The 18,820-nt window shown below is 32.1% G+C and overlaps 1 protein-coding gene across 1 annotated transcript in view; it reads left to right on the top strand.

Moving 5' to 3' along the window:
- Window positions 1-397: 397 nt before the first annotated feature.
- qvr (glycosylphosphatidylinositol-anchored protein quiver) overlaps window positions 398-18,820 on the top strand; it is a 44,223-nt gene continuing 25,800 nt past the window's right edge. Inside the window, exon 1 of the mRNA XM_089648196.1 lies at window positions 398-525. Coding sequence (XP_089504322.1) covers window positions 453-525 — 73 coding nt within the window. The 5' untranslated portion in view covers window positions 398-452. The remainder of the gene's footprint in view (window positions 526-18,820) is intronic.

Genomic DNA, 18,820 nt, shown 5'->3' with positions numbered 1-18,820 from the left:
TTCGCGAAACCAAAAAAAAACACGCGAAGATTCGCTTAATAATAACCAAAAACCGAAAACCCGCAGTAATCACACCCGATACACACAAATTGTACGTTGAACAATAGTTTTCTTCAATTGTCAAATCAGAATCGTGTTGTATCACAGTTATAATTTAATAATAATGTCCCCAGAAGCCTGCGTAATTAAGTTTCCCCGTAATCTCATTGAAAATACTTAAATCCATGTGTATGTTTTTTTGCAGTTGGTTTGCAGTTCGCATCGAGTCATGAATCCGACTTCTTGCGATAGTGTTAGCTGTGCGGGTAGGTTGTTATGAGATAGACTGCTCAATTCTATCCATCACAACAAACACGATATGTAATACACGCCAAACGAAGCAGTAATATAACCACTGATTCATGTGATATAATATGGTATTGGAAGTTCTCGTTTAATCTGAACATGCTCTGATGCCAGGCAGGTTGACTGAACGGACAGATATTATTCTTCGAATCAAAATGAATTGGATTTTTCCAGTGCCAGGTAAGCACCCTTTTTTCTCCTTACTAAAAACATTTAAAAAAACGAACGAGCGCACGAATCTCAACACTAAAAAATAAGCTGAAATTCATGCGCTTACTTCCTTAAAAAAATCGTACAAAATGATTAAAAAAATGATATTTTTTGAAGAAATGATATATTTTTTACATTTTTGCATGTTTATGTAATGATTTTTTATCATTTTTACTGTATATAATTGAGGATTTACATAATCTTATTATGAACGAATGGTATATTGCGGTATATATGCCGCATTGCTTCACGCACATGTTTGGTTGCAGGGTAGGTGGCTAGGGGTATATATATAGGGGTTGGCATACTGCCTGTTCTATGCTATGCGTATGTATTACTACTATTATATTTATTAAATATATCGTTCTGTCTTCTGAGGGTAGCTTTACATAAGTTCTCAGTGATTTGATATACGTTATGTTGCTAATATGACGTTAGTATATGAGTACGAACGCGCATACACAATGTCAGTATTATTGACAGTTATAAAAAAAATCTCGGAAAACTATGATTAGGGTGTACCATTGTTTATCATTTTCGTATTTTGATTTCATATTGTGTTATTTGGAATGATGGCGTGTGTTTCTTCCGTGCTTTAATCTTAAAAAATTAAAAATTAAAATGTAAAATTTTGCGAATTACTGTGTCATGACAATGTGTCAATACGTCTTCGTATTAAACCACAAATTTATTGAAATATTTGTCTTCTTACCACTTTTGCTCATTCCTCACAAATGTCAAATTTTCAAAGCCAGTGAAACTATAGCACACCCTATTATTGGGGTAAGTTTTGAGACTAAAATAAGTGGAAGTATCTCACTACTCACATCTGATCACTAAACACGACTAAAGCTAATTCAAGCAACTTGTTCATCTTTTGGTGCCCTTTTTATCGGATGTTGGCTATCATCCGTATTATCTTCATTCTGTAGGATGCAGCCCGGTCTAATTAGTTTTTTATAATGCTTGAAAAAGCAGGGTAAATTTCACTTATTTTACATTTAACTATATTTTCCTATAATCAATTTAATTTATCGAACTTGAATGTTATTATTTTTCTCAAAATTTTAAATATACATACATATATAATATATGATGCTACTTAGTGGTAGAAGTAAAAAAAGATAAATAACTTTTTTTTTAGAAATTCCATTGTTTTTTTTTTCAAACTTTAAGTAAAACGTTTGAATTTCGAAAAGTTTTAATTTTACCTCTATCATCATGTAGAATCAATTACTTTCAACATTACAGTGAACCCCCCTTACAAGGTTCCCGCTTAAGAAGTTTTCATGCTTAAGGCGATGCATTACGACGTGTAATATTTTAAATTGAGCCGCTATCAATAACAATCCTTACGTAGATGGCGATAAGGTTTAAATTCCCGCTTAACACCATCCGCATGTTTTGATTTATGCAAGAAAAAACATGGCCAAAAAGTGCCTTTTATTTTATTTTGTGGATTTTCAGGCATAAATATTCAATTATTTTTTTTCGATCATTTTAATTTGCCACATTATACAATAAAATCATAACACAAATGGGTTCGTAAGTAGGAGATTTTGAACTTTAAAGCAGTTTTCATAGGCCTTTACATTATTTTTTCTGGGCTTATAAAAAGACTTATCTAAAAAATACTTGATTATTTCAAAGGCCAAGATGTATTAAACTCACAGTATTATTAATTAAAGCATCTGAAACATTTCTAGGCGACCAAATTTTTAAACCAAAAACAGATGATTTTGCATTACTACGTATGGCATCGCCTTAAGAAGTTATTTTCCGGTCGCCTGAAAACCATATATGATGGATTCACTTTAGGTCGTAATTCATTATAGTTATTAGTAAATATAATGTTTACCCTTAAAAGATAATTTTTGAAAGGCTCAAATTTTGAGTATATACGTACTGCATATTAGGTTGGTTAAAAAGCAAACTAACAACTAATCGTCACGCCGTTTCTCCACAGGGCTAGGCAGATAAGGTGGACCGCCACACAACTCTTTATTTGCACACTCATTGCTTCGTTCAAATTCAGACCTACTCTTCTGATACTCTGACTCTTGACGTGACCTGACTCAAGTACATGATACCGTCGATCGTGCCATGTTCTTTTCGAGCGTCTTCGACTTCTCCTACCATTCTAATATTCCCTCTACAAAACCATTACGCTTTATACAGGGTGTATCGGCAAGTACCCGACAAAATTTAACCAGCTATTCCTCAGCACATTTGGAGTAAAAAATGTTATGGGCGCTTTGCTGTCCGGTAGCATTTTTTTTTCAATTAAAAACAAAAAAATTAAAAATTTCCACACTACATCACTGTCATTGGCATCGCTTTTCGTGTTCAACAGCTGTTATTAGCAAGTGTGTCAAAAAGTGTCCTCGCTCTTTCGTACACACTAAATAATAATAGTTAAAAATGAGACGAATGGTGCCGCGCCATTTCGTTGTGATTGTAAAAGCGCGCCAACGTAGGTACGTACGTACATTATTCAACGAAACTCGAACAAAATATTGCCAGATGGGTTTTCAAACTTTGACAAAGGATAAAACATTGGTGACATGTGGTGAAAATATGAATAGTAAATTTTTTATTAAAAAAAATGTAACCGGACAGCTAAGTGCCCATAACATTTTTTACTCCAAATGTGCTAAGGAATAGCTGGTTAAAGTTTGTAGTGTGTTCAATTCCTCGGCTGGCTAAGTCCTCCATCACAACACAAGCAACATTTTCAGCTTACTGTGGTGGTAGTAGGAGATTTTAAAATATTGTCAGGTTATTACGAATAATCCGGGATATGTTTGTCTTTCTTTTAAAAAAAAAAAAAAATTGCAAATTCATTTTAATTATCCTGGCGAAGAAGCCATTGCCTTTGAAACATGTATATTATTATTATTAATTTGATTAATTAATAAATAATTGAAAATTCATTTCAATTATTCTGACGAAGAAGCCATTGCCTTTGAAACATGTAGATTATTATTATTTAAAAGTGGTGTAAACAAAGTGTTTAAGGCGATGCACTACGTCGTGTAATATTTTAAATTGAGCCGCTATCAATAACAATCCTTACGTAGATGGCGATAAGGTTTAAATTCCCGCTTAACACCATCCGCCTGTTTTGATTTATGCATGAAAAAAAAAATCTAAAAAGTGCCTTTTATTTTATTTTGTGGATTTTCAGGCATAAATATTTAAATTTTTTTCGATCATTTTATAAATAACTTAATTTGCTACATTATGCAATAAAATCATAACCGAAAATGGGTTCGTAAGTAGGAGATTTTGAACTTTAAACAGTTTTCACAGGCCTTATACATTATTTTTTTCTGGGCTTATAAAAAGACTTATCTAAAAAATACTCGATAATTTCAAAGGCCAAGATTTATTCTACTCGCAGTATTTAATTAAAGCATCTGAAACATTTCTAGGCCACCAAATTTTCAAACCAATAACACATGATTTTGCATTAGTACGTATGGCATCGCCTTAATATATATTCATATAGAATTAACATACGCTGATTCTGATTATACTATAAGTGTTATTATGTATACGTAGAATAAATAAGTCATCAGTTAAAAACGATCTTCACTTTAGGAGACTTAAACGCTCTGTGATTGGTCGGCGAGTTCGGCGTCTGTAACATGCTTTTGTGCTACTAAGAAGTATCTCTGTCAGTAGCTTTCAAGACGCGTCTAAAGTTTTTTTTAAATATGTACCTACCTACATGTTATCTTATATTTAACTAATATAAAGTATTTGCAGCACGTTCCGATTAGTATGTAAGCTCTCCTTGGTGAAAAACCAAAGATGAAGGAATCGAAAATTTGCTTGAAATGGCTTTGTGAAATTTACGGGTGAAATCCATAACCAAAATATATTATTTCATCCGAAACCTACGTAATGTAGTTTGGTTGAAAGCTGTTTTTGTGTGTTTCAGGGTTTTTATTTTTCTTTGTCGGTTTCTTTTGGCCGACGACCAAAAATGTCAAAGCGCTTCGTGGATTTATTTTGTTTTCGTACCAATTCGCGTGTAATAATAATAAAATATGTGTGTATAATATATCTTCTTAAGCGAGTTGGCGAAGCTAGCCCACTTTCTTGTGTAATTAATAATATTATGAAAAGAGCACTTAGAAAAGCGTAGATTAGGTAACATAATTAAGTTATTGCAGTTGTCAATCACAGAACATAGAAGTTTTGTGTTAAGACGACAAAATACCGTAAAATAAAGTCGGAATATTAACGACGTAAGTCAAGAAGGCGTCTACAAAAATATTCGGCGCTCGTCTCGGCATATAGGTGCGAATTTGCGGTAGCAGGACTAGAAAATTGAACTTTCCGCGGGGTTTATTTTAATTTAATTTATTTATTTTTTTAATATCCTTTGTTTTTTCCCAATTTATATATTTGACATTACATGTCTTATAATAATAGGAAAGGGAACTAAGGCGCAGCCTGTGCGTGGGTAATATAAGTTTATACATTAGATTTTTGTACCTAAAAATAAAGTAAGCATAATAAAGAAAAACGGTAAGATTATAATTAAAGTTAGTCTAAAAGATTGTGCAAGATGTGCATATTAAAAATAAATCAAAGTAAAAATAAAGATTGTAAGATAATATATATGAATTAAAAGAACTCAAAATAAAATAATAATAACTAAACACGAACAAAATAGAAAAAGTAAAAATTAAATTAATAATGCTTCAACATTTGCATTTTACGCCACAACTTTAATTCAATTCATTCTGTTAAACGTACTACTAAAATCCTTCAGGAAGTTACAAGTTATCGTGTAGAAAAATAAAATAAATCGGAATACTGGGCCCAAGAAAATTTGTTTAAATATTTCTTTCGGGGTTCTCTCCGAATTGGAGGCCCTAGAATGTTTTTAAGTATTGGTAAAAAAAGGTGGTTGCCTCCCCGCCACGTTGGGGCACTAACAACAATTGTGCATAGCAACTATTATACTTTAAAACTTGTTGTAATTACCATCCAATAGCCTAGTGGATAAATCCGTCGGGGTTAAATTCTGATGGCTAAGTTCTCATTCATTGCAAAAAACAACTTTTCCCGCTTAGGAAAATGATACATTTCAAATATTATTATCTGGCATTTTCCATCACAGTACTTGTTTGGATTGGAAAGCCGAAAATCCTAAATAAAACTCCTGCAAATTGATGTTATGTATATTGACTCATCGTATGTGAATGTTCCATACGATAAATAAGATATGTTTTGCAAACTAGTGCAAACTGATAAAACATCGTTCGCCGGACTGAAATACTCGTTACTTTGACATAGTGTTTTTTTTTTTACAGAACATCGGAAGTCTTTGATTATTATGTGCGCGGTAAAGCACAGCTTGCCCTCGATATGCAGTAAACCGAAAACATCAAAAGAAGGAATAAAAAGGGCATCTACAACGAATTTTATTTTTAGTTTGAATATTGAATTCTCTGCAGATTTTTTCTTTCAACTGTGTGGGGGGTTAGTGGGACGTAGGACTGTAACGCTTAACCTTTTTAGCAGAAGTATCCAGGTCTCTCCAAGACGCGCATTTAATAATTACCTTCCTACAGCCCCTACCTTAACCCGCCTCACTTAACCTGCCAACCGGGTGGCGACAGGGGAGCTCCGGTGAGATGTCGCATAAAAATAATAATAAACCATTAGCGGGCTGCAACATTGTAACTGGACCAAACAGAACGGCGACAAAACAGAATGCTTTTGAAAAGTGATATGTAGTCATGAAAAGTGATAAAAAAACTATGTTAACTATGACAAAACCGAACGGTGACGAAAAAGAATGCATTTGAAAAGTGATAAATAGTCATGTAATGTGATAAAAAACTGCTGAAATTTTATAAAGGTTTTTTAGTAAGATAGAGTGGTTATCAAAAGGTTTTTGGAAATCAGTATAAATTGCATCTACTTGTAATCTTTCATTAAAACAATTACCAGAGATGTGCTTTATTTCAAATAAATCCATTTCAAATGGAAATGCAAAATGCAAAATGGGTATTTTCCATTTTGCATTTTAAATGCTTTTCTCAATGCATTTTCCATTTTAAATGCTTTTTTGCAACATTCTTCCTACTAGCTCCACCCATCTTTTTTTCATAAGCCCCAAATATCAGTCGGTCCTCAACCTCGCTATGAGAGATAATTTACATTTGTCAAGTTGCTCCCTGGTAGAGGAGCCTTGGCAATTGAGTGTACAAAAAATACTGATTCAAATACTGAACACGGGGCCATGACGCTGTAATATTAAATGTTAGATAACTGTTTCTATGTTTTTACGTTGGCAACATTAGTCCCGCGCAAATTTTTTGTGGTTTCATAATCTGTAGTCGTGGTGTTTTTGGATTTACCATCATGTAATATGTTTGTTCTACATCGATGTCCATTATTAAATGACAAAATTGTTTAAAAATTCTATACATAATTATTTTGATTGCTTGACCTGAGAAACCATTTTGCATTTTCAATGCATTTTGAAAATAGGTATTTTGCATTTTGTATTTGAAATGCTTTTCTAAAAACCATTTTGCATTTTGCATTTTCAAATGGAAAAGTTTTGACCCATTTCCATTTTGCATTTCAAATGGTTTTGGGTACCCATTTTCACATCTCTGACAGAGATGTGCTTTATTTCAAATAAATCCATTTCAAATGGAAATGCAAAATGCAAAATGGGTATTTTCCATTTTGCATTTTAAATGCTTTTCTAAAAACCATTTTGCATTTTGCATTTTAAATGCTTTTCTCAGTGCATTTTCCATTTTAAATGCTTTTTGCAACATTCTTCCTACTATCTCCACTCATCTTTTTTTCATAAGCCCCAAATAGTCGGTCCTCAACCTCGCTATGAGAGATAATTTACATTTGTCAAGTTGCTCCCTGGTAGGAGCCCTGGCAATTGAGTAATACCATTACAAAAAATACTGATTCAAATACTGAACACGGGGCCATGACGCTGTAATATTAAATGTTAGATAGCAGTTTCTATGTTTTTACGTTGGCAACATTAGTCCCGCGCAAATTTTTTGTGGTTTCATAATCTGTAGTCGTGGTGTTTTTGGATTTACCATCATGTAATATGTTTGTTCTACATTGATGTCCGTTATTAAATTAAAAAATTCTATAATTATTTTAATTGTTTGTTCTGAGAAACCATTTTGCATTTTCATGCATTTTGAAAATAGGTATTTTGCATTTGAAATGCTTTTCTAAAAACCATTTTGCATTTTGCATTTTCAAATGGAAAAGTTTTGACCCATTTCCATTTTGCATTTCAAATGGTTTTGGGTACCCATTTTACACATCTCTGAATATAACAAATAAAACAACGTGTTTTATTACAGATAGCATTCTTTTTATACAATTCCTAATACGATATTGGAATTATATACAATTCCTATGAAATGTATACATTTCCCAGGATATGTATGAGTTAAATCATTTTTAAAACAATATTTTATACATTTCCTAAATAGCTTCTGAATTGAATACATTTCCTAGGAGTTGTATACAATTCCTAGATATCATACATTTCCGGTAACATATATAAAGAATTTGCACAGCAACTGACAAAGAAAGGAGGAATCTCATCAGGTCTAGTACCTTTACTGGAATCTATTTTACTCAAAAACATACAACTACTTTGCATTTCGACTGTATGAACATTTGTTTGTGTGTCGCATCAATTCAGCCAAGATGGTAGCCGTGTTTAATAGTACATGTTAATTCCGCCAGAGCGCATGAGCGTTGCGGCTGTTGTTTATTCACAGAACTACTAGTAGTTTTACTACTTGAATGCTAAAGCTATGATAAAAAAAAACAGAATTTCGCGTTTAATCGATTTTTTATTTTTTTTTATTTAGCTACTTTTTTAAATAATTAGGTACATTTTTGTATGGCACATGAAATAAAATATATATACATATAAAATTAAAACAGATCATTGAAGTCCTCCTCACTAGGAGATCCTGTGCTGAGGGGGACTTTATATGTTAGTATACGTTTTCAGCGACTAAGATGATGTTTTATATATATTAGCTAGTTCTTCTTCCGATATTTCCTTAAGCCAAGATTTGATGTCCTTTGAATCGTATATTTATTAGGTAGTGGTAGATTACAGTTGATGTTCGCTTTATAAAGCCCAAACCACTGCAATATGACGCATTGTACAGTATCACCTCGCTTAACTGAGTTTCTGAGAACGAAATCTTGTTTGACCATTTCCATGCAAACAGCTGGGAATGAAAATATGTTTTCCACGATGAAAATTACAAACAAAAAAATTACGTAAATATAAAAAAATTAGGGACACATTTAATACACACATTTTATTTTAAAAACACTATATAGCAGTTAGATAATTATGAGAAGTATATAATTTTTTTATGATAAATTAGTATTTATAAGACAAGAGTTTTTATGCTTAGCACAAAGGATAACAAATTATAATAAGCAATATGAGTCACCCGAAATATTCATACAAATTGAAAATATCCCTCGGTAAAAATAAATCCCGCCGACGGGAATTGAACCCGCACCTTCTGATGTCCGGTCAGGTGGTCTGGACCACTGAGCTACGTCGGCTTATTTCCAACACGCCAAATAATTCAATATGTACTAGTACTTCAATCAAAAATTACTGCTTATTTTATTTTTTCACCTGTAAACAACCAACTTTATTTTGTAGGAAAAGCTTTGTTAGTGCTAAATTTCCCACTAGATGGCGTCGAGACATATTATATCTACATTTGTTGGTGAAATATTTTGACTAGTAAATTTTTTTTTAATGATAAAATAATGTATATACGATAAAGTTTTTTATGCTTAGCACAAAGGATAGCAAATTATTTTAAGCAATAATTAGTCGCATTAAATATTCATACGAATTGAAAATATCTCCCGAGTAAAAATAAATGCCGCCGACGGAAATTGAACCCGCATCTTCTGATGTCCGTCTTCGGATGTATTTCGGTTTCCGGAACTACTACAATTTGTTGAAAATCTGCTTATTAAGGCGAACTTAATCAGTAATTTATGATTAAGCTTTACTATGATTCGGTTTACGTGATGAATACAATATAATATATTAAAATGTGTTTTGGATAAATTGACCCTTTTCCTATCCCCTTGAGTATAATTAAAATAAAGTTATTATAAGCAATAATTATTCGCCTAAAATGCCAACATGTCTCCAGAGTAAAAATAAATATTGCCGACGGGAATTAAACTCACACATTTTCCCGGGTTGTGCATAACGGGAATAACATAACAATGCTTTAATTTTCTCCCTCTCCAATATTTTAACATTGCTTGTGTATTGATGGAGGATTTAGCTAGCAGAAGGTTGAACCCGCGACGCCTGGACGCGTTGGTTTACTCTAATTTATTTATTATTTTAATTTCAAACGATTTAAATATTTAACGTACGTAGGTAGGTAGGTTCATAAAACTGACTTTTCAGATGCTATGTGATCCGTGGTGACCGGGTATGTCATCAAAATGACAATTCAACACACATACAAAAAGTGGTATAAAGTCATGAAAAGTGAAAAACTAGGTTAAATTGGTTACATAGGTAACTATTAAACATAGTTTTTGTTTCATCACTTTTGACTCTTTATCACTTTGTAAAGGTCTGTTGAATTTTTATTTTGATGAAATGTCATGGAAACGTGGTCCGTTCCAAGTTTCCCCTTTTTAGTTTTTTTTAGGATATATTACATCTACATCCTTACTAATAAAAAAACACTTCCCTACCGTTGAACAGTGTTTTAGTAACACTGCACAATTTCTGTTTCGAATTAAAAAAAAATCAAATGGAATGCGAAAGAGCTGGCAACTTCGCTTTTTCACAGACTGATACATGAGATTACCGTCTTGAAAAAGGTAATTCGGACATATTATTTTTAATTTGACTGTTGTTACAACGTGAATTTAACATTAATTCCATGAAAATGGAGTCTTTTTAATAATATAAATGCCTTATCCATGTGTAGGTAAAAATATAAATCCAAGAAAACAACTTTTTTGTTGTTTGTTTTTGGGGTGTTATGCCGTGTTGCGCTAACTCCTTCTTTAGCCGACGTTTCGGACAGCGTTGCAGTGTCCATCATCAGGGCAGATCCGGTAGATCCGAAGATGTGTCTTCTGATCTACCGGATCTGCCCTGATGATGGACACTGCAACGCTGTCCGAAACGTCGGCTAAAGAAGGAGTTAGCGCAACACGGCATAACACCCCAAAAACAAACAACAAAAATGCTTTTGGCCGTGAGAATCTAAAAACTTACCAAGAAAACAACGTTTATGTTTCGCAAACAATGAATCTAAAATGTCAATTTTTTGATTATTCTCTTTAAATTGTTTTTATATATTTTTTTATTGTAACAGCAATATAAAAGTGAACTGGCAGTTTTCTTGCAGATACCCTAAGGACGGTTTGTTTAACAGAATTTAAACAATTCATTAAATTTTCAAGTTCTGTAAAGGTTCAATTCAAGTTCTGTTATTATATAGTTTATTAATGATAGTTTCAAAGAATTCAAAACACAATTAAAAAAATATACTGAAAACCTAAACTAAATTTAAAAAAAAAATAAATAAAAGAAAAACAAAAACAAAAAATTAAAAAATTAAATAAAAATCTAAGAAACTAAACAAATAATACCTCATCCCATACACACAAGCAATTGCTTTATGGGAGAACATTGAAAAATAATAAATATTAATCATATCATAATATCTTATCTTATTACTAGTGAAATATATATATATGTATATCACACATTGTAAATTTGTTTATTGAATAAATTGAATTTGTTTTTAAAAAAAATATATATATATATATATAATAATTGGCCAGTTGTTTCACAAATCTGAAATAATAACAGAACCTTCACAGAAATTGAAGATTAACATTAAAATTTGATGAATTATTTAAATTCTGTTTAACAACCCGTCCTAAGGACGGGTTGTTTCGGAGAATTTGAACAATTCATCAAATTTCAACGTTCATTTTCCAGTTCTGTGAAAGATTTTTTTAAGTTCTGTTTTTATTTCAGTTTTGTCAAGCAACTAGTCTATAATCATATAATAACAGAACTTGAATAGGATTTTCACAGAACCCGAAAATGAACGTTGAAATTTGATGAATTGTTCAAATTCTCCGAAACAACCCGTCCTAAGTAAAAGGAATGTGTTTTCGAAATTGGAGTGGATGTTTGCATTAAGAATATGTGTTTTTTCAGCTTTAACACGTTTGAAATTAAAATATTCCAATTTATAAATAAAGTATATTTCAAATACAAAATCTGAAAGGTAATTTCTTTACGACATCTTCAAAAGGTAGATTTTTTTTGTGCATTACAGATTGATGCAATCCTATTACAATAATCATGAAATAACAAAAACATACAAAGCTTTAAATGAAATATTTTACAATAACCGATATTTTAGAGTTCTTACCTAAAATGACTTTTGAAATCTTCAAGGCCAATGTTGAAAATGTCAAGAGACCTAGAGGTATCATTTAGCAACACCATACCTCTTGTCATGCTATGCTGGGCCAGAACGTCCGTTCTTCCGTGTGGAATACAGAGCAAGTCGTGGCGTCGAAACTGACGGTAGTTGTTCGGTACAAACAATTTATAGCATTCCAAGAGGTATGGGCTGTCAATGTAATACATAGCACATTCAAAATACCTTGGAAATATTTCAAAATTCGATGAGAATCAAATAAACAACAATAATGTGTACATCTATCTTTCTTTGAACCTTTTTTATGGCTGTTAAATGTCATTTCTATTAGTAATATTTTTACATTCATGTTTATCAATTGTATAACATTTACACCACTTTTATTAGTAAGGATACTAGTATTTTACCTTTTTTAAACCTACTATAACAATTATATTACCCACGTACAAACAATTGGATTTCACTATTTTGAGATATACAATGTTTCTTGACAGGGGCAGTTTATTGGCTTCGTTTAATCGGGGTGTGACTGTATTCGTACAACGTACGCGGGTGACTGATACTTAGTGAAACTTCTTCGTCTTTCATTTCTATAAATATCATTTTACACATTATGTTTCTTTCAAAATAGCCGGCAATCGTTACCGCTGGAAATAACCTTACAGGGTGTGTCGAATTCTTTCTTTCATTATATATTATATTATTATTTATTTGTTAATAGTCAGAATAAGACTATGTATGAGACGATGCATGAATGTGGATGAAACGCAGATTATACGACAAGACAAAGTTGTGTGGTTCTGTCTTATCTGCGTTATATTTATTTTTTCACGGAGAAAAATGAGTAGGTACCTATTGCTAATTTATTAAGAATCTCTTAAAATTATATTAAAACACAAATAACTTTGTTTACACCACTTTAATATATATAACCTATACATGTTTCATGAACAAAGTTCACCTCATCAGGAGCAAGTGTATACTAGGTTATATATAAAAGTGATGTAAACAAAGTTATTTGTGTTTTAATATAATAAATAATGACATCACAAAGTGATAAGCTTTCACAAGAAATTTTCTTCGAAAAATTAATCTCTTAAAATTATTCGTGATTCGGTTAAAAAAGGGATTACGAATGAATTGATATTTTTCCTAGTAAAGTTTTAGGAAAATAAATATGTATTATCATAATGTCAGAATATGTGTTTGTATTTCGTACCTATGAATTACCTACCATTAATTGCCTACAAAATGCTTTCGAAAGTCCACCAAGAATTGAATGCTGCGGTTACTTTTTAGAAAATTTTCGCGAGCCGAGTCACGAAATATGGGAAAGAAACGAAGCGGAATTGCCGGGAGCGGTTTGCTTCGTTTCTTTGCCACAATTTGTGGTTCTGCTCGCGCATTTTTCTCATGTGTATACGCATCATAAGAATCCCTTCGATTTACCTATGAATGCCTACAAAGTACCTACCTATGGGCGGCCCTGGGCCAAACGGCGCGAGTACAATTGTCCATTGACGCCCATTGTCAAAACCAGTAGACGCCTAGGTAAGGTAATCACTGTAATCGATAATATTCGGATGATTTGAATTTTTGTGTAGCGCCATTTTTATGAAAAATAATATCATGGGTTATGTATTAGGACTGTTAGATGTTAGGTATTTTCAGCGCCTTAACGCCTTTGAAACATCGCCATGATTTGTAGATTTCGAGTCACCCGGTAGTGTTGAGAATGTGTTTTATTGCACAGTCTTAAATTGTAGTTATGTAAACTTTTTTACAGACTGTAGCAAGTAGCGAAGACCGCCCACTGGTGTAATGAATAACTATTATTGATGAACCGTTAGTATGGAAAGCGAATCATATTGATTGTAGATTCTCTCAGCTATCAGTATCGCCCGGGAAAGACCACCATTGAGTACTTCCTAGCTTTCCTCTTCCCCACCAAAATCATTCTTGTGCAATGATGGAGGACTAATCGAGCAGAGGATTGAGGAGGAAGCTTGTTCAGGGCCGACAACGTAGCGCTGACGATCCGGAAAGATGATCCTCGTACGCAGCGCGTGGCACTACAGCTCTTCATTCGTTCACCTACATATTTCCGCAGGCGATTGACGTACGCGTCGTACTTTTCTTTTCATTTTTAATTTATATTTTTAAACGGTGCGATACGTGCGTTAATCACACACACATGTTTTATACTGTGACATTGTAAAATTAATTAAAAATACACCGTATAATGAATATGACCTCCATTTGTATTTAAAAAAAAGGCGCGGTTTTTAGTCGCAAATATGCTGTAAAATTAACGTTAATTTAAAAATTAAATTGGTACCTTCCTTGTGATATGGTTTGTATGATGATAGGTAGGTACCAGTTATTTTTTCTTTACAATTTTTATATTTGACTATAGAAAAAGCCATGTTTGGTTAGACATTCATCTTTTTGATTTTTTTATTCGAAGTTCGGAACTTTTTCACAATGGAAAATTTTTAATCCTGGAAAACGTCATTTTTGTGAAAAAAATTCTGATGGGAATTATTTAAAATACATTTACTTTTCGAGATTATGTAAAGTTTGGAAAGTTTCCGAGTTGGAAATTTTTTATTTTTCTGAAAAAAAAAACTTCCTGGAAAATCGGAAAATATGTAGGTCGGAGAATGGGTCGGAGGATTTTTTTTAAACATGTTTAAAAAAAAATTTAATTTAAAAAATTTACATCACATCACTTTCTGATTTATAGAAAGTGATGTGAAGCTTGGATATTTTTTTAATGTTGGAAAAATTTACCGAAAAATATTTTTTTTGCAAAAATTTCTTCCTTGAAAATTTGAAAAAAAACTCGGCAAATTATGTAAAAGTTTTTGAATTCTAGAAATTTTGTTGAAGTTGAATTTTTTTATATTTTCTAATCGGAGTTGCTGTTTAAAAACTTCGACAGTTCTTTTTGAAAATTACAGAGGGCGCCACTTCCGTTTACAACAATCCTGAACTTTAAAGTTATTCAAATAATAATACTATCAGACTAGTTCTCGGTTCAAAAACATATCCAAAAAACAACTACAAATACAAAATTTGTGGCAAAAATGCTTCCTATACATACTATGGTACAAAACTCTACAACAAAATCCCACTATCATTAAAAACTTGCAACAATATTATAACATTTAAATGTCAAATAAAAAGCTGGATACAAGAAAATATACTGACACCAAATACAGACTTAAGCCGAAATCACTCAACTGACTAAAAACACCATGAAATATGTTTATAAATATTTAGGGAAAAACACTACTCAATATATTTATAATTATTTCATATTATCCATAATACAAAATTTTTATAATATTTAAATGAAATCTCATAATATCTATTTGTTACAAAAAAGGACAATAATAAAATACTTATTACTATTTATCAGTGACGCTTCACCCCTGTTTACCAAATTAATATCGTTATTTGGGACTTCTGTGTCATATCCGAGAGAGTTATGCAGAATAATACACCATTTTTTTTTTGTAATAATTTTGTAAGATTTACCTATACCAAGTTAAAGATTGTAAACCTTTTTCGAGTGATTTTCTGTATTTAATCTTTAACCTGTTCTTTATTCAGAATTCTAAAAGTTCCCTTTTCCGTGTGTTTTGACTTTTTAACAAGTGATTCCTGACCTTGTTTGAAGTAAAAGTTGGTCTTCGGTAACGGGTATTGGACACAGGGTCGGGAAGGGGCACCACAAAATATCACAGAATATTTCATTCACCCCGTATGACAAATATCGTCATTCAGGATTATGTATTTTTTCCGTGTGATTTTCTATACACCAAAAATCGTCATTTGGGATAATGTATTTTTTTTCGAGTGATTTTCTATACACCAAACATCGTCATTTAGGATTATGTATTTTTTTCCATGTGATTTTCTATGCACCAAACATCGTCATTCAGGATTATATATTTTTTCCGTGTGATTATATATATATACCAAACATTGGCATTTAGGATTATGTATTTTTTCTGTGTAATTTTATATACACCAAACATTCAGGGTTATGTGCCTACTTTTTCGATCCAATTTTCCATAAACCCAATATCGTTTTTTGGGATTATGTGTCTTATCCTTTTGTTTTTCTAAATACAAAAATGTCGTTATTCGGGATTACGCACATTGCATTCTTTAGAGCACAAGCGTCAAGTGGGAGAGTGCTGTCCTTGTTCTACCTGGATTTCAATAGAAGATGCTCCAAGGACCTTGCGTTATTGATCCTTCCGGCGCCGTGCCGGTGCTTAGTCGGGAAAAACGCAAAACGCGCTCAACATTTTTGTACACGGTTGAAATTTGTCACATCATCCGTCCTACAACAAGGGTTTCTTCAAGACCTGTGTTCACTCCTACCTCTCTTCAAAAGCACCCTCCTCGCAGCATCCGCAGTGATGACAGACCCTTAAGGAAATTATTTTCTTCAGTGCCTCATGAATAGGAGTTAATGTTTAAAAAAATAATAATAATTTTCTTTGTTAATATTTTTTGATGTTATGTTTTATGTTTGATTTACTGTAAGACTTTCTATATACCAAAAATATCGTCATTCAGGATTATAAACCTTCTCCTGGTAATTCTCTATACTTTATAACACACATTGTTGTCGAATTGTTGTTGAATTAAAAACTATGCACATTTTCCGGGTGATTTTCTATATCAAAAATCTCAGAATTATATACCATTTTAGCCTGATTTTCTATATGACAAACATAGTCATTCAGGATTCGGTTCAGTCTGACACTCTATATTTATGTGTCTTGTTATAATGATTCTGTTTCGTGTGATTTTATATAATATGCCAATATCGTCATTCAGAATAAGAAACAGGACAACTTAAAGAAAATTCCACACGTCTCTAATTAAAAGGTGATCTAAAATCATGAAAAGTTATTAAATAGGTTAGGTTTACAGTTTAGTTTTTTCATAATTTTTAATTACTTCATATAACTTTTAAAGTTGTGTTCAATTGTCAATGTGTTAAATTATCATGGAACCATACTTATGACTGATCTTATCATTTGACCACATCATTATTATATTTTTGTTTATCTTTTCAGTTCTTTTATTTTCTTGGATTGGAAGTGTAGAGCAAGCCAAAGGCACTTCCTGTGTCAAAACTGGTCAGATTTTTATTTTGCGTGGATTTTTAATTTTTTGACGATTTTAACCAATTACGAAATAATACTATTAGACATTTTAGTAATACAGTTTTTTGGTGTGATTTTGTTTGTTTATTTTCTTCTATTTGAGAGATTATTTATAACCACCTTACCGTTTTACGAACTAACCGGAATGAAAGATTGTGAGGAAGTATTTTTAATTTTTAATTTACTCGTTTCTTCGTATGTCCCTCCAAAATATAATATAAGTTTATGAAACGCTGTAGCGTTTTGTATATCATTGGTTTTTTTTTATTCTGGCATGCAAACCGGTTTCGTCATAGCCTTGTCTTTGGCGAACAGATATAAACTATAATGAGAACAAAGCAAAGAATCTGAAACCGGTTAGCGTGATCGTATAAACAACAGTGGTGTACACTAAGTAAACAATATAACATTTACTGTACTTTATAAATATATAAACTAAAAAGCCAACCGGTTTCTCCCCAATTAACCATGTCTTCGTCATGGCGATAATTTTATCAATAAATACTAAAGTTTATATTATCAGCTTTGAAAAATACCTAGGTGCTTAGGTACCTACATTATTGGGCCGAAACCGGTTTGCAGTGTATTATAAATAAAACGATATAGGTACACAATTTACAGTGTTTCGTTAAAATGAGATATGTATTATATTATCTTGTTTAAAATAGCATGGTTTAATAATTGATGCTTACTGGTTTTGTAAATAATTATGGTTTAAAAAAATGCACTACGAAATGATGCAAGTTGTCTGTTGCAATCTGTTTGTAAAACAGTCTTTGAAATCCGCAGTTGTAAACACAAACAGTGACGAAATAGTATTTTTTTTTGATTTATCTCGTAGTTCATTATTTAAATTATCTTCTTCTCTGTCTCCTCTATTATACTAAAATAAAGTTCCTATCCGCGTCTGTCTGTTTGTGCGCTCAGTTCTTCTATTTAAAAGGATCTAGAAAGATTTTTAAAAGGGTTTTTACCATCGACATATGAATATTAGTAGACCTGCCCTAAGTGATTAAAAGCGTATTATCCCCACTCCCCATACCGGTTCCATTGGAGCCGGCTGTGCTCGCGTATGGCCTCAAGTGAAATTTGAAAACGTGACGTCATCATTCTTGTGCGAACTATGGTCGAGGCATCATCGGTTCATTTTACGAAATAACACGGCAAAATGTTGACTTGTGATATGAAAACTTGTAAAAATAGATGTGAAAAAGAGAATAAACCCAATTGTCGTATTACATTCCATAAGTAAGCATTATTTTACTTTATTTTAAGCTTATTCACACCGTATTATATGGATCAGTTTTAGAAACATATACTATCACATCACAATGTAGCGATTCTCAAGTGTGCTCATCGTTGTTTACTGGGGTAAGTAAATTATGAAACATTTGTAAAAGTGTCTTAACTAAATACTCTGAAACTAACTACGACTCTACAAACAGAAGAAATTTACTTTGCCGAATTTGGACTTCGCAAATTAGTTCATAACGTGGCGAGTAATTTGCGCTCCCATGTAAAAATGTCTATTCATTCAAAAGCAGATTTTACTTTTAAGAACTAAAT

This window comes from Hesperophylax consimilis, chromosome 27 (genome assembly GCF_061612785.1).
Source record: "Hesperophylax consimilis isolate HC1 chromosome 27, BYU_Hcon_1.0, whole genome shotgun sequence".
In the NCBI taxonomy this organism is placed as follows: Eukaryota; Metazoa; Arthropoda; class Insecta; order Trichoptera; family Limnephilidae; genus Hesperophylax; species Hesperophylax consimilis.
Note: the sequence above shows the minus strand (reverse complement) of the source record. Positions and strands in the feature narration are given on the sequence as shown.